Source organism: Acomys minous (genome assembly GCF_964271855.1).
Source record: "Acomys minous genome assembly, chromosome: 10".
In the NCBI taxonomy this organism is placed as follows: Eukaryota; Metazoa; Chordata; class Mammalia; order Rodentia; family Muridae; genus Acomys; species Acomys minous.
Genome location: NC_140491.1, coordinates 52217533 through 52234276, shown reverse-complemented (window position 1 = coordinate 52234276; position 16744 = coordinate 52217533). Strand labels below are relative to the sequence as shown.

Sequence of the window (16744 nt, the reverse complement as noted above, 5' to 3'; positions counted from 1 at the left end):
TGCCAAAATGTTGAAGAACGGGGCTGGCCAAACCCAGCCTCACATGGTTCTGGCACTGTGGTCTCCAAAGGCCATTTCTCCTCCTGCCGTGGTGGAACGTTGACTCCTCCCAGCTCACAGACAAGAGGGTCCTCTAATTTGCTTGCCGCCCCTGCCAGCAAGCAGACCCTGTGGCCAAGGGAGCCTAGTGACTTACGGACAGAGGCTTCAGTGGTTCCCACTTTACCTCAGCTGTGTATGCTTTCTGATTTAGCTTTCCAGGGTTCAGACTTAGCTCTGCATTGTAGTCATCACGCGTCCAGCCTTTGGTGGCTCCTTGTTGCCTATGTACCTATGGCAGTGTTGTGAGTTTTGGCACACTGTGGTTTGACTATACACCACTGCCTCAACTTTTTGTGTGCTGTTAAACTGAACTAGTTGGCTAAGTTCTAACAACGGATATTTCTCACTTGAAACAGCTAAATCTTTAAAAAAAAAAAAGATGCTAGTGATAATGAGTCTCTGAAGGCTGTGAACAACAAAGCACCGCAGCTAATCCTCAGGGGGTGGCAGTTTTGCATCATCGTTAGTAGAAAGTGTCGTCCTTCACCACCTCATTATTGCTGGTGACGCCAGTATCTGCACCTCTACAGTCACTTCCGACAACCACCCAGTTAGGACCCTGGTTCATTGTGCTGTCTGGAAAGCCAGTGGGCTCTCTATGATCAACACTTGCCAATGCTTTTGTCTGTCATGTCGTCTATGAAGTGGAAAATGGATGAGTTTCAATAGAAGTAACAAATGTCCAGGCGCTGGGCGGCGTGGGCGCAGCAGGCACCACTATGATGGGCAAGCGGAGAGATGGGGGAGACATGATAGCCATGAGGACAGGTTTGAGAGAGGCCTGTGCTGCCACCCGAGGCCATGGTGATGTCTGAGTCCGTGCTGCTGCTGCTGCAGGCTGTGCCTGAGTCTGTGGTCCTGCCACAGCAGGCCTCTGTGTCGGTCTGTGGCCCATGTTAGCACCAAAGGCCATATAACAGTAAAGGCCACATGGGCATCTCTGGTCTGGGCTGCCACCTCAGGCCATATTGTTCTTCTGCCACACAGTGCTGCCCTGCACACAGGAGAGTGATGGTCCTGATAGTGTGGGCGCAGTAGACTGATCCTGCCCCTCACTGACTTTGGCATTCCCAGAGAGCCTGCCCAACCCTTGCCCGGGCAGCATGGGAGAGCTGGCCCCCTGAGAGCACAAGAGCTGGCCTGAGCCCTGCCTGACCAGCAGGAGAGCCTGCTCTGGTGTGGTGGCCATGGGAGAGTTGACCACCTCAGCTACCACCCAAGCCCGGATACAGGGCTTTGAGCTGGCGCACCCCAGCATCTGTCTGCCTTATCTATGAGCTGCCGGAGCACGAGAACCAAAGTCCAGTGCTGACAGTGGAGCAGAAGCCGGAGGCCCTGAACCAGACCAGGTCTCACTGCAGTGAACATTTGCAAGTAAAACTGTTTGGACAAAAGGGTGCACTGTGTGACACACCGCGGCATACTGCAGCTTCCATGGCGACGTGTTTTCTTTTGTGGGAGAGGGTACAGTAGTGGAGGGAGGATACAGAAGGACTGGGATTGGGGTGCATGGTGTGAAAGTCACGAAGAATCAACCAAAAATTATGAAAAAGGTAATAGATGTAAAAATCTTTGACTGTAGAGTTTTGTGCAAACTTCAGACACCCGATTCTGCAGGTAGTCTATTTAGTGTGTTCGCTTGGCTCCTCTTGCTGTGGTAAAACACCACGGCCATAACTAACGTGAGGAGGAAGGGTTTATGTGGCTCACAGGCCTCAGTCCACCAGTGAGCTGAAGGGGGCCAGGGCGTGCCGCGTTCTGGCTTCTCCTCCTGGCTTGCCTAGCTTACTTCCTTAGACAACCCAGGACAGCCCCTCAGGGACTGAGCTCCCCACCACGCCCATATCCAAGGTTGGCAAAACATCAGACCAACACAATCAGTTACTGCATTTCCTTGAATGCTAGCGTGGAGAACCTAGCTTCAGCGGCAATTAACATTGAAAATATAAGTGTAAGGTAGCATACAGTGTCAAAGTAGTAGTGTCATTGAGCTGCTTGACTGAGGTAGGCTGCAAAGTTCATGTATTCACTTAACAACGCTTACTCAGGGTACCACTGTAGCACGTCAGGCCAGTGACGGGACAGTGAGCTATGTCGGATTTTATCAGAGAGCCATTTTTTGTTTGTTTGTTTCATGGTTTAGAGTAATATTTATTTCCCCATATGAAGCTGGATATTTTTAAAAAATATACTTATTTTCTGTGTGTGAGTATTTAGCTCGAGTGCATGTCTGTGCGTCATGTGCATGCTTGGTGCCTGTGGATGTCAGAAGAGGCAGGAAAGCCCTGCAGCCGGAGCTATGGGCAGCTGTGAGTTGCCTTGCTGAGTGAACAGGGGACCCGAACAAGAGCAGCCATTGCTCTTAACCGTTGAGCCGTCTCTCCAGCCCCCTGAAACTAGATATTTACAGTTACGTTCACACTACTGATAGAGAGTTTTTGGTATTTGAAAGGGGGATATTTTTGCATTTGTGCTATAGTCACCACTCCTCCTCATTCTTGTCACTTGTTTCATTGTCACGAAGAGTCACCACGACCATGGCAGCTCTTATAAAGAAAAGCATTTACTTGGGAGGCAGAGACAGGCGGATCTCTGTGAGTCTGCAAAGTGAGTCCAAGGGCAGCCAGGGCTACACAGAGAAACCTTGTCTTGAAAAACAAAACAAACAAAAAAGAAAAGAAAGAAAAGCATTTAATTAGGACTGGCTTGCAGTTTTAGAGGGTTAGTGCATTGTCATCATGGTGGGAAGCATGGCAGTGTGCAGGCGGACACGGTGCCGAAGCCCAGAGGTCAACATCTCGATCCATCCATAGGCAACAGAAGGAGACTGTGCCAGGCTGGGCAGAGCTTGAGCATCGGAGACTTCAAAGTCCACCCCTACAGTGACGCACTTCCTCCAACAAGGCCACATCTACTCCAACAAGCCCACACCTCCTTAGTGCACTCCCTGTGGGTCAAGCACTCAAACACATGCCTCTGGGGGTCATTCCTATTCAAACCACCACTTGATGACCCTTTTTGAAAGCACAGTCAATGATTAAGTTTAATCAAAATGTGTTCCGTAGCCAGGCAGCTTTGTCTGGTTATCTACCATGTTCAAATATGTTGCTTTTTCTGTTATCTTTGTAGTCTATTGCATCTGCAGACATGGATTTCAACCAGTTAGAGGCATTTCTGACTGCTCAAACCAAAAAGCAAGGTGGCATCACCAGTGAACAAGCAGCGGTCATTTCCAAGTTTTGGAAGAGCCATAAGACGAAAATCCGGGAGAGCCTCATGACCCAGAGCCGCTGGGACAACGGGCTTCGGGGCCTGAGTTGGAGAGTGGACGGCAAGTCTCAGTCAAGGCAGTCAGCTCAGATACACACCCCTGTGGCCATAATCGAGCTGGAGTTTGGGAAAAGTGGACAGGTGAGTTCAACTTCGATTTCCCTTTGTAAACTGTGTTTTCATTACTTATTAGTCCATATGTTTATTTTACTTTTATTCAACAGGGTTTGCAGAGATAGTCCTGGAATCATTTTTAAAGATAGAATCGTGTGAAAATTTTGATATTCTCTTTTATAGACAGATTATTCTTAAAAAAAAAAAAAAAAAAAAAGAAGCTCCAGGGCCCCGCGGTTGTCTCCGAAGGGCAGAGTGGGACAGTTGTGATTGTGTAGACGCTGCCTCCCACGCCCGTGTCTGATCCCGTGTCTGTGTAATTGCTCCGCTACGGGAGGTGATGGGTCTTAGCATCTTATTCATATTAGTGTGTTGTTCCTAAGGACCAGGCGTGTCATCTCTGACCTTAAGCTCACAGATAATTTGATCTTGACTATTTATGGCTTTCCCTTGGCGTGTCCAGTCATTACCACAGTGGGCTTAGGGTGTGGGTTTCTCCGAAAGCCATTCCCTTCTGCCTCAGAGGCTTGTCAAGTTAGACTGTAAATGACCTGGCGGGAAAGAAACTGGTAATTAGAGACTACCCAGACTACTAAGTAAATCGTGTTTATTTTCTGATAAATAATCAAACTTAAATTCCAGGGAAATGTTGTTTGGTAATGTGAACAATTTGATTGTACTATAACGCATTGTATTTTAGAAAATAATAAATTTCTCAAGCACAGCACTTTTCTTGTTTCTGAATAACCAGTTCCCTATGGAACAACAGATGTCACTTTTGTTTTTGTTGGCAACTATGTAAAAGAAAGCATTGGCTTGAGAGCCTTCTGCCCCAACAGACCGTGGAGAATTGGTCTAGTCTTGTGTTTGCTTGCCACCCTTTCCCACAGTGTGGCCCTGGGCACACTTCTGAACAAAAATCATCTGCTTTACTCAACAGCATCTATTTTTTTCTCTCTCTCTCTCCTTCCCTCTTCGCCTCTTCTCTGACTCCGTCTGTCTCTCTGTCTCTGTCTCTGTCCCTGTCTCTCTCTCTTTTTCCTTTTTGGATTGATGGTGATGAAGTCCTTTACTCTGTGTCTATCATGGAAACTTTTTCCCCCTCTCCAGTTGTGAAGAATAGTTCAGCCACTCAGCCATTTCCCAGCCTTCTCCTCTTTTGTGCTTGCTGTTTTTGAGCTATACTTTCAGAAAGATGCCTAGGCTTGCGTTAAGCTTCTGTAAGCTCAGATAGGCCCTGAACTTGCTATCCCCACCTCTGCTTCCCAAACAGCTGGTGTCCCAGGCTCATTGGATACAATATAAGCCAATTAAAAACAGTCACCTCTTCCATTAGGATAATTTTTGAAGGAGCAAAGAAACCAAGGCAGTAGGTGCGTACATGTCATCCCTCTTTTGGATACAGGTGTTAGGCTTGTCTCTGTGCAGTCCCCAGGGCCTGTGACACTTGCTGTGGATTTCCAGACTGAACTGTGCAGGGAAGGATGCTTGCCTGGAGATGTCACGGCTGCTGACTGAGCAGGGGTCTTTTAAGAATAGCTGCTTAGGGTTGGGGAGATGGGTCAGAGGACCCAGGTTTCATTTCCAACACCCAGATAACTGTTGGTAACTGCAGTTTTAGGGGATGCAGTGCCCTCTTCTGGCCTCAGCACTAGGCTTGCTGTGACGGCTTAGCTGTACATGCCGCTGGCCCCAGCATTTCAGTAGCTGAAGCAGGCGATGATCACAAGTTTGAAGCCAGGTTGAGGAAGTGGCTGTCTTTACTCAGGAAGTTGAGGAGAGCAGTTATGAGTGAGACTGAGTACAACCTTACTGAACCTTCTAGTTTCACTTGGTTTTGGTTACTTTAAAAATCAGTCGTCTAGCTGGGTGTGGTGGCGCACACCTGCTATCCTGGTACTTGGGAGGCAGAGACTGGCAGCTCTCTGATGTCCAAGTCAGTCTGGTTTACATAGAGAATCCCAGAACAGCAGGGCCTACATAGAGAGACTCTGTCTAAAACCTCCCCCTCCGCCATTGCTCATCTGGAAGGTTGTGGACAGCAGCGGATTGTTGGTCTCTGACTAGCTTTGCCTTTTCCTGTACTTCTGACGGATGAGGCAGGATGGGAGTGTTGCCTAGATGATTTTTCAGTGACTGTTTTGTCTAAACCACAGACTTCTCACTTTGGCCTGTGCAGGTTTTTTGCTTTTTGGTTTTTTTTGTTTTTCAGTCATGAGGCCAAAATCTCTCCCCGAGATGGTGGAACACTGCCGCCTTCTGAGCACTGGCCTCGTGAGGAGCCGGGGAGATGGTGTACACACACACAGACCACTGCTCATTTCTCTTCTCATCACCTTTCCCCATCGGGTGGCATGGCCGCTTCTTTATCCCACAAAGTCCCACCCTTGGAGAGGTAGGACTAGGTCTCCTGACCCCTCCCACTTGGTTACCTGCTGAGTAAACGATTTGCACACTATGCTGTGGGGAAAACCGGCTTCAAAGCTCTAGGAGCTAACTAACATTTGCCTCTGGTTTTGTTTTTGTTTGTTTGTTTGTTTTTTCCTGATAACTTCAGCTTCCTGGTTCAAGCTGAGACTTAGGAGATGAGGAGTCACCACGGGCAGCACCAGTTCTCGGAGCACGTGAATAGACCTTGCATTTGATGTGGTTGTCCCTTTTGGCAGTGACTTAGTAAAGGGTCCTGGTGATTGTCACTTTTTGCATGTTACTTCTCCCACTGTCAACCCCCAGGCTGTAAGAAGTAGGAAGTTGGCAGAAGGGCCAACACAGGCAAAAACAAGGTGCTGTGATTCCCTGGCACCTCAGCCTGTGAGGCTCACCTGAGGGCGCTGAGGCTCACAGCTGCCCCAGACGAAGGCTGTTGCTTCAGGCTGAGTAGGAGAGGCTTCTCTGCGGACGGAGCTGGGTGTTGAGTAGCAGAAAGGAGACAACCTCAGGAAGATCTTGGGGACAAAACTTACAGCTAGAGGGACAGTTGGGCTCAGAAGTTAGCCTTGGTAAGAAATCTGAGTTTTGGGGCTGGAGAGATGGCTCGGCGGTTAAGAGCACTGACTGCTGCTCTTCCAGAGGTCCTGAGTTCAATTCCCAGCAACCACATGGTGGCTCACAACCATCCACAATGAGAGCTGGTGCCCTCTTCTGGCATGCAGGTGTACATGCAGGCAGAATACTGTATACATAATAAATAAATATTAAAAAAAAAAAAAAAAAGAAAGAAATCTGAGTTTTAACCGGGTGTGGTGGTGCACATCTGTAATCCCAGCAGTCGGGGAGGCAGAGGCAGGCCTGGTTTGCAAAGCGAGTCCAAGACAGAGAAACTCTGTCTCAAAAAACTTAAAAAAAAAAATCTGAATTTTATTTAGAGTGTATAACTGGAATCTGCCAGGAAGCTTCGCACAGGGAATGGTGTGATAGGATCATTTTGACTCCGTTGTACAGAGTGGGTTGCATAAGAGTGACTCAGGCGCTGAGGTTTGGAGGGCAAGGCGGGCAGAGGGGCCCACGAAGGTGGCAGTTGTTTCTTTTCACATTAAAAGCATTCTCATTTGCACCCAAGCTGTCCTATGATAGGATCTGTCATACGATGGGATCTGTTTTGGTTACTTTTCTGTTGCTGTGAAAACACACAATGACCAAAGCAAGTCATAGAAAGACTGTTTGGGGGTTTACAGCTCTAGAGGGTTGGCGTCCCTAACTGTCGTGATGTGGATGGAGCCTGGCAGAAGGCCTGGGGTCACGGCTCCAGAGCAGTAGCTGAGAGCCCACATCCTTCTGTTTTGGTTTGTTTTTCAAAACAGGGTTTCTCTGTATAGCCTTGACTGTCCTGGAATTTGTAGACCAAGCTGGCTTTGAACTCACAGAAATCTGCCTGCATCTGCCTAGGATTAAAGGTGTGCGCCACCACTGCCCAGCTGAGCTCACGCCCTTATATAAGCAGGGGGCAGAGGGAACTAACCAAGAGTGCCATGGGCTTTTAAATTCTCAAAGCCCAATGACACGCCTCCTCCAAAAGGCCACACCTCCTCGTCCTTCACAAACTGGTCTACCAACTAGGGAGCTAAACATTCAGCTATGTCAGCCTTTGGGAGTCAATTCCCATTTAAACCACCACAGGGTCTCAAGGTAGAACTAAAACACTGAAGACCTTCTTTGTGCTGGTAATAAGATGTGGGTATCCAGAAATAGAGGAACCCAATATTAATATTCTATTTTAAAAAGAAAAAGAATTGCATGGATTTATGACATTTCCATTTTTGCTTAGGATAACTCTTAAAAAGAAATTATTGACACTGGAGAGATGGCTCAGAGGTTAAGAGCACTGTCTGCACTTCCAGAGGTCCTGAGTTCAGTTCCCAGCACCCACATGGTGGCTCACAACCATCTATACCCTCTAATGCCCTCTTCTGGTGTGCAGATTGCAGATGTACATGCAGATAGAGCGCTCATATACATAAAATAAATAAAATCTTTAAAAAATTATTATAGTGTCTTCCAACATTTGTTTGGTAGGCCCAAGCATAACCAGTTAAAACTGATTGCTACTGTGGGAGGAAGAGTGGGTGAAGCGAAGAGACCACTTTACAGATGTGTCCACAGGGCCTGGAGAGGTGACTCAGAGGCCAGGAAGACCCAGTTACAGTTCTCAGTGGCTCACAGCTGTCAGTAACTCTGGGTCCAAAGGATCTGACATCCTCCTCCGCCTCTGCAGGCACCATATATGTATGATCTTTTAAAAAGACACATAACCTAAAACCACCAATGCCATTTTACCACATTCAAAATGATGTTCAAACGTTATAACTTAGGTTTTCTAAATATATGTGTACTTGCATAGGAAACAAGACAGACAAACAGCCAGACATGAAAGGGGAGCTCAGTCAGTAGACTGCTCCCGAGCCTATGTGAAGCCTGGGTCTGGTTCTCAGTACCCTATACACTGGGCATTGGTGTGCAGGCCTGTAGTCCCTGGTTCTCAGCACCCTATACACTGGGCATGGGTGTGCAGGCCTGTAGCCCCTGGTTCTCAGCACCCTATACACTGGGCATGGGTGTGCAGGCCTGTAGTCCCTGGCTCTCAGCACCCTATACACTGGGCATGGGTGTGCAGGCCTGTAGTCCCTGGCTCTCAGCACCCTATACACTGGGCATGGGTGTGCAGGCCTGTAGCCCCTGGCTCTCAGCATCCTATACACTGGGCGTGGGTGTGCAGGCCTGTAGTCCCTGGTTCTCAGCACCCTATACACTGGGCGTGGGTGTGCAGGCCTGTAGCCCCTGGCTCTCAGCACCCTATACACTGGGCATGGGTGTGCAGGCCTGTAGCCCCTGGCTCTCAGCACCCTATACACTGGGCATGGGTGTGCAGGCCGGTAGTCCCTGGTTCTCAGCATCCTAGACACTGGGCATGGGTGTGCAGGCCTGTAGCCCCTGGCTCTCAGCACCCTATACACTGGGCATGGGTGTGCAGGCCTGTAGCCCCTGGCTCTCAGCACCCTATACACTGGGCATGGGTGTGCAGGCCTGTAGCCCCTGGTTCTCAGCACCCTATACACTGGGCATGGGTGTGCAGGCCGGTAGTCCCTGGTTCTCAGCATCCTAGACACTGGGCATGGAGTTCCTGTCGCCCTTGACGACGCAGTGAGTGGGGCTAACCTTGCCCAAGTGTGAGGACCAGGACAGGAGGCGGCAGCATGGGAGATGCTCATTGTGTTTGTCTCTGGGCAACAGATCTCTGGTTCTTATTTTCTGTGGTTTTCAAAAACATTCTACAGTAAAAAAAAGTCTTGTTTTCCTTAATTACTAAAATAGTAATTAAAATCTTAAAAACAGTTGTACATGTGAGTAAAGATGCCACAGAGACTCGAGGTGTCAGATCCCTGGAGCTGGAGCCATAGGCAGTTGTCCCGCCTGACATGGATGCTGGGGGTTCAGCTCAGGCCCCTAAGAGTAGCACATGCTCTTTGAACCCTTCTGGCGTTTGTGTACTGTGCATGTGTCGTGTGGGGTGGCAGGGCACGTGTGTCACAGTGTGCATGTGTCGTGTGGGGTGGCAGGGCACGTGTGTCACAGTGTGCATGCGGCTGGAGGTTAGAGAACCACTTTCAGGAATCAGTTTTTTCTCTACCACGTGGGTCTTGGGAATCCAACTCAGGTCACCAGACTTGGGAGCAAGCCCCTTTTCCCGTTAAGCCATCTGACTGCTCTGTGACAAACTTTGTACTGTATTTGAATTTATACCTGTTGGAGACGCTGTTTTAATTTATTGTATTCTGCTAAAAGTGAAGCTAGACCTAAGATCTTTTCAACTAAACAAAATGCCTGCAAGATTGATAGAGTAGTAATTTAAAACCTGGTGAATTTTTATAAAAGAAGTGATTATTGCTGCAGCTAAACATACTATACAACGCTCTTCGCTGGGTTCTTGTTGTGTTTCATTGGCAATACTGGGGTTAAGCCCGGAATGTCCCAAGTGCTGTGCAAGTTCTCAGCCAATGACTGACAGTCCCAGCCCCGCAGCTCACAGTCCTGTTCCTTGGAATTTAGACAGGTATTTTGTATTGGTTCAGTTAGGAAGAACTAATGTGTGTGTGTGTGTTTTAAATGAGTTCTTCTGAGGATCTTGCTTCCCGGGACCTGTGTAAATTCAGAGCTGAGCCATTTCCCCGTCCGGTCCTGTCTCCTGAAGAGAGCTCTGTGTTCACAAGCTCCTGTGGGTTATGTAATCAGTGCAAACAGACTGTGTGCCCACCCCAAATTATCTAGGCCAGCGCATCAACGTGGGCTGCTTCTGTGGACTTCCTCCCGTCCTCGTCTTCCCAACCAACCTAGCACTTCACAGCCCATTGTGGTTCTTAGATTTTTTTTTTTTTTTTTTTTTTTTTTTTTGGTTTTTCGAGACAAGGTTTCTCTGTGTAGCCTTGGCTGTCCTGGACTCACTTTGTAGACCAGGCTGGCCTTGAACTCACAGTGATCCACCTGCCTCTGCCTCCCGAGTGCTGGGACTAAAGGCGTGCGCCACCACGCCCGGCTGCCTTCTTAGATCTGATTTTGCTAGTTCAACTTTTTGGGGGTGTGTGTGTGCATGAAGTATGTGGGATACACTTTACATTGAGCATACAGTTGGAACGCCTGGAATATGCCTGTACTAGATTTCCATGTAACTAACATTCCATGTAACATCGACCAAAATGTACACACTTACTAATTTGTTCAGAGTGAAAGCATGTGTCTCTGCTCAAAGTCTCCAGTGCGCTTGTTGGAATGGAGGATTGTTTTCTTCAGTGAAACCCAGTGTCCTCATCTATATTTCCCTAGCTGCTCTTTGAAACTTTTTTTAATTTTTAAAATTACATGTATCGATTCGTCTGGGGTTAGGGTGCGCACCGTGGCTGGAATATGGAGGTCGGAGGACAGCTTGCTGAGAGGCAGTTCTCTCTCTCTCTCTTCCCACGTGGGGCCTCAGGGATGGAATTCATGTCTCCAGTCCTGCAGGCACTTGCTTTTATTGGCTGAGCCATTTTACCACCTTCTTGGCAACTTTTTGTATTGACTTAGCTTCTTTAAAACAGGGTGTAAGTAAACATATGTTGCCTTAAATCTTATTTTTAGGTTCCTGGCCATTTATGGCTCCTGTATTTAGGTGCTATATTTTACTAACTTAAAGGAAGGGTGTGTGCGTGCCTGTGTAAACCAAAGGCTTACCTTGGGTGTTGTTCCTTGGGTTCTGGACACCTTGGCTTTTTGTTTGTTTGTTTGTTTGTTTGTTTGTTTTTTCTTTTTTGGGTTTTTTTTTTTCAAGACAGGGTCTCTCTGTGCAGCCTTGGCTGTCCTGGACTCACTTTGTAGACCTGGCTGGCCTCAAACTCACAGTGATCTGCCTGCCTCTGCCTCCCGAGTGCTGGGATTAAAGGAGTGCGCCACCACGCCTGGTGACACCTTGATTTTTTAAACAGGACCTCTCATTGGCCTGATCTCACCAAGTAGGCTGGCTGGCTGCCTGTCCATCAACCCGGGATCCCACTGCCTCTGCCTCTCCAGTGTGCCCTGTGTGTCTGCTGTGGTTTCTGTGTACTGAACTCAGGAACTCAAGCTCTCATAGGAAACAGTTTTGCACCTGATCTCCAGTCACACACAGGATGAGCTGTGCCTCCTCTTGTCTCTGAAACAAGAGCACCTGGGTTTTTGTTTTTGTTTTTGTAAAGATTTATTTATTCATTATGTATACAGTGCTCTGCCTGCATGTACATGTGCAGCCCAGAAGAGGGCATCAGATCACTTTATAGTTGGTTGTGAGCCACCATGTGGTTGCTGGGAATTGAACTCGGGACCTCTGGAAGAGCAGTCAGTGCTCTTAACCACTGAGCCATCTCTCCAGCCCAAGAACACCTGGTTTAAGGGATAATGCCATTCAGAGGGATGAGGAAACAGAGGTTCCAGGTGACCCCTGCTGGTAAGGCTCCTGCAGTCCCGCTGCCTTGTGGAGGACTGCTGCCTTCTTCTGCTAGCCTGCTTCCTAGTCCTGGAAACTTCTAGGTTCCACACAATGTAACCTAGGCCTGGATGTTTTCAGCCTCTGAGACTTACTGCTTAATAAGCTCACCCTTACTTGTTCTTTCTGAGCTCTGGGCTGGCTGCTTCAACTCAGCTGTTCTGAGTCAAACTCTTCTCCCAGCTGACTTAGTCAATCTGGCTTCTCTCTCAACCTCTGAATTGCTCTACTTGGCCTCATACTAAGTCCAGCAGTCTCCTCTAATCTCCTGGCTTCTTCTCACTCTCTGGCTCATTTGGTCTTTACCTGAGGTCTCTCTCTCTGCAGCCTCTCTCTCTCTCTCTCTCTCTCTCTCTCTGTTACTGTCCTGAAAAAACTGCTCACTCACTCCCTCCTCTCCTCTCCTCCCCGTGAGAGTTGAGCGGATCCTGTTCTGTCAAATCTTCTCTGATTTGTTACCTTTTCTGTCACTCAGTTAGACAATCCTTTTAAACATGGGTGCTTCCGTCTACAGACTAAATACACCTTTATTGTTTGGAATTAAAGGCGTGTACCACCAATCTTGGACCTTAGGTTTTTTGTGGGGTTTTTGTTGTTGTTGTTGTTTGTTTGTTTGTTTGCCCAGCCGCCTTTTTTTTTTTTTTTTTTACTTGAAACTTGCTCTATACCAGGCTAGCCTTGAACTCAGATCTGTTTGTGTCTCCTGGATCAAAGGTGTGTCTGTATTCCAGCCGGATCACACAGGCCTAGATCTTTGGATGTGATCTCTTGTGAGAGCGGTCATATTCTGAATTAAAATTCCTCTACACTCCCTCCTACTTTCTCCTCAGTTAATGGACAAAGGGACATACTTTGGAAAACCATTGAATTAATAGGCAAGTTTGAGAGGGAAAACCAGATAGCTCCCTTAAAATGATTTCCTAACAAGTGTTTTCCACAGGGTAGGAGTTGAAGTGTGGCCTTGAATTGCTGACTCACTGTTTACATTGAAAGCTTCTCAGTTAGTGAATGTTAGCGCACTGGGATTGCCCACTTTGAACCCTGTGATGAAAACTGATGTAAAAATGTATCCAAAGCAACTGTGAGGTTAGATTTAGCCTGTTGGGTGGAAGAGACACCTGATGGAGGCTCATTTCCATTAATACTCACATTCTGATTATGTCCAGGAATGGAGGCCTCTCTGCAGCCCTCAGCCTGTGTCTGTCACCCCAGCCTCCCTGAGGCCCTCAGCCTGTGTCTGTCACCCCAGCCTCCCTGAGGCCCTCGGCCTGTGTCTCTCCGTGTCCTTCCCTTCCCCTTTGCTCACTTTGAGCATCTCTGCAGACCGATTTTCCTTTCCCTTTCTTTCCTCTCTTCTCTCTCAAGTCCCATGTATGCGATGTCGGCTCCACCCTTCCCTGTCACAGTGGTGGAGCTTAACTTCTGACCACTAACAAATTCATCACTGTTCTCTGCTGCTTTCTTAGTGTTCAGGGCTCAACTCATTTTATAACGGGGTGGTATCTTTTGTTTTGTTTTTAAAGTTTTTTTGAGACAGGGTTCCTCTGTGTAGCCTTGCCTGTCCTAGACTCACTGTGTAGATGAGGCTGGCCTCCTCGAATTTACAGAGATCCGCCTGCCTCTGCCTCCTGAGTGCTGAGATTAAAGGTGTGAGTCACCATGCCTGGCTTGCCCTTTGATTTTTAAGTAAAGACGTGGAAAACAGTCTTATACCTCAAAGGGTCAGCACTTTATTTACATTCCTACTAAACAAGAAACCAAGTGGCAGTTGAGGTTGTTAGCACTGTGAGGCAAAAGCCCACACCCCGTCATCACTTACAGAGTACATCTCATCTTTTCACTTCTTTGGTTTCCTCCAGTCAAGCATGCAGGGAGGTTGGCACATGACTTCAGTATCCTGTTGATCTGCCTGCCGGTCCAAACCAGTACAACACAAACCTCTGCCAGCGCCGGCAGAGTGGGCTGCGGGATTCACATTCCTGCTCATTGTATCATTTTGTTATTTTGTCTTTTTTCCCCCCAGAGCTGAGGACAGAACCCAGGGCCTTGCTAGGCAAGCTCTCTACCACTGAGCTAAATCCCCAACCCCTCATTTTGTATATTGATACAGTAAAACCTCATTTAGACCTTTGCCTCATCCTTGCACTTTCTCCCCACATGTCTCAGTAGGTTTTAGTGACAGTGGCCTGTGATGGATGAGGATCTGTCCTCCATCCCTCATGTTAGAGGAGCCAGAGTTACGTAACTGTCCAGAGAGAATGAATATTTCTTAGCATAAGGGTGTAGGGACTTTGCTCCTGCATCACGGGGCGGTATCACTATTGGTAAGTGTGGAATTTTTCATTTTCATATTCAAGTTCAGTTAGCTGCACAAATTAAACCTAATTGCTGTGGTTGGTTGGTAGAGCGTTGCGTTGTAAGCTGTGTGATAGTTAGTACTGTACCTTAACTCCACTTTCTGTGCATTATCTTACCCTGTCCCAACAGCAGTGTTGTGGGAAAGGTGGGCATTAGAATTTCTCTTTAGTAAATGAAGAAGATAAAAAATTTAGTCCTTAGATCACAGGAGCAATTCCTTGTTCAGGAAACAAATGTTTCGGCTCACTGCCCTTTTCTGAGGGTCACACTGACTTACAGTATTGTGTGTTACAATTTCAAGATAAACGTTTGGGTTCAAAAGCTCATTTACTGGATGGATCGTGCTTGGTAGTGAGAAAGCAGGAGTGGAGGGAGGGGGGAGACGGCTGAGAGCGGGAGCCGTTCTTGTGCAGGCCCTGTTCAGTCCCGGGGGCTGTCTGCACACACCTGTGCCTTCAGTGGCTGTCTGCACACACCTGTGCCTTCAGTGGCTGTCTGCACACACCTGTGCTTACTCAAGCACAGACACATGTGTAAACATTAAAAAAAAATTTGGAGTGGTGGTGGTTTCGAGATAGGGTTTCTCTTCCTGCTGTAGACCAGGCTGGCCTCGAACTCAGAGCTCTGCCTGCCCCTGCTTTCTGAGTGCTGGGGTTAAAGGAGTGCACCACCACACCTTGCCTAATCATTTTTTAAAAGTGGAGCTTATGTAAGGTCTTTGTGTCAGAGGCTTCCTCTTCCTTTATGAGTTAAACTTTGACACCAATTCTAATTTTTCCTGATGCTCTTTGAAGATGTAGTTTCTCATTGTATATGGTTTTAAACACAGACTGTCAATTATCTCCCCAGACTTTTGAATTTAAAGTCTATTTGCAAAGTAGTTTAAATTTGAGATTTGCTTCTGTTTGTTACTTGGATTAGTAAACTCAGTCTTCTGGTGGTTGCTGTTTAATTCCTGCGAAGTCTGTGCTAAGATTTTTTTAGAATAATGCTTTATTTTTCTGAGCTGTGTGTGAAATGGTGGTGTAAAATGCTTTGCTCTTGTGGTATGGACAGGAAGTATATTCTGTGCTTTGCATTTGAGTCCATTTGCTTGTGTCTATTAATCTGAATTTGCCTGTGTGTCTGTTTCAGATGTTGGCCCATTAGCATCATGTGCTAGTCACAATTTGCATTTCAAGAATAAACTTCCTTTTGCCAGCTGTGTTCCCTATCTAATGTTTCAAGGCATTAGGCTTCGTCAAGTGTCCTAGTCACCGCTTTATGGCTGTAAAGACACCCAAGACACACAGCTCTTACGAAGGACCAGAACCACAGGTAGCAGGAAGAGAGACACTGGGCCTGGCTTGGGCTTTGAAAGCTCAAAGCCCACCCCTGATGACACACTTCCTCCAGCAAGGCCACACCTCCTAATCCCTCTGGCGTGGTGCCACTCCCTGATGACTAATCATTCAAATATGTGAGCCTACGGGGGCTTCTCTTATTTAAAACACTGTAAGAGGCTTGGCTGACTTCTCTTGCCCATTTAATTTAATTAGAATAGTTCATAAGCTGCCCTCCATAGAAGATTTTATTTGAAGGCTAGCATCTATATTAAATTTTGGAAACCAATGGGTTAGCTAGAAATTTAAGGCCAGACTCGTATGAGATGGTAGCATTGCCACCCCTAAGAGCCCGTTAGTAACTGACCCATGTGGGATAAGACATTAACAAGAAACCCTTAGATACAGGAGCTGTAGAAGTAATAATTTTCTTGATTTTTAGTCATATTTCTGTTGGGGTTGAAATTTTATGGATTTCCCTTGGGAAAAGAAGCCAGGAGGATAACCTCTGATGATGATGATGATGATGATGATGATGATGTTTTTACACCGTGGACCAATGGCTCTTCTTTAGGCAACCATTCCTATCTTGTGTATTTACTTAAATTGCACAGCTTGTAAACTCAACAACAAAAGTATTATTCAGAAAATCTAAGTAACTTAAGATTTAAAGAGCACAGGATCGTGCTATTTCTTTTACCCAAGGGAGTATCAAAGTGGAAATCCTCCTAAGGTCAGGTGCTTTCCAAACCTGTTTTTCTGAGGAGATTGTCCAGGACCCTTGGTTTTGGAGCAAGGAGTGAGCTACAGCCTTCCATCTGCTGAATGTGCCGTGTCCTTTCAAGGATGCCATGCTTCACCATCATGCTGCAGCTGGCCTGTGAGTCAGAGCCTTCGGAAATGGCGGCTAAGATGCTGATAGTGGAGAGCGCCTTGGACAAATAGAAAAGCTAATATTTTGGCCAGCTAGATATTAAGAGTGGCAGTTACCATCCACTGAAGAAGCCTTTCTACTTTCTTATGGCAAGGTCTGGGGCTGCCTCTTTTTAAGTAGTTTGCAAGTTCATGTCCACACGTCATATTGCTTTGT

The 16744-nt window shown here is 47.1% G+C and overlaps 1 protein-coding gene across 4 annotated transcripts in view; it reads left to right on the top strand.

Moving 5' to 3' along the window:
- COMMD1 (copper metabolism domain containing 1) overlaps positions 1–16744 on the top strand; it is a 121446-nt gene that overhangs the window by 17679 nt on the left and 87023 nt on the right. For 3 of the 4 annotated variants that reach the window (XM_084798406.1, XM_084798405.1, XM_084798404.1), the window contains exon 2: positions 3232–3513. In XM_084798406.1, the coding sequence (XP_084654532.1) occupies positions 3232–3513 (282 nt within the window). Of the gene's footprint in view, positions 1–3231; positions 3514–7750; positions 7912–16744 lie in introns of those variants that run through there. The other variant, XM_084798407.1, reaches the window with a different exon arrangement.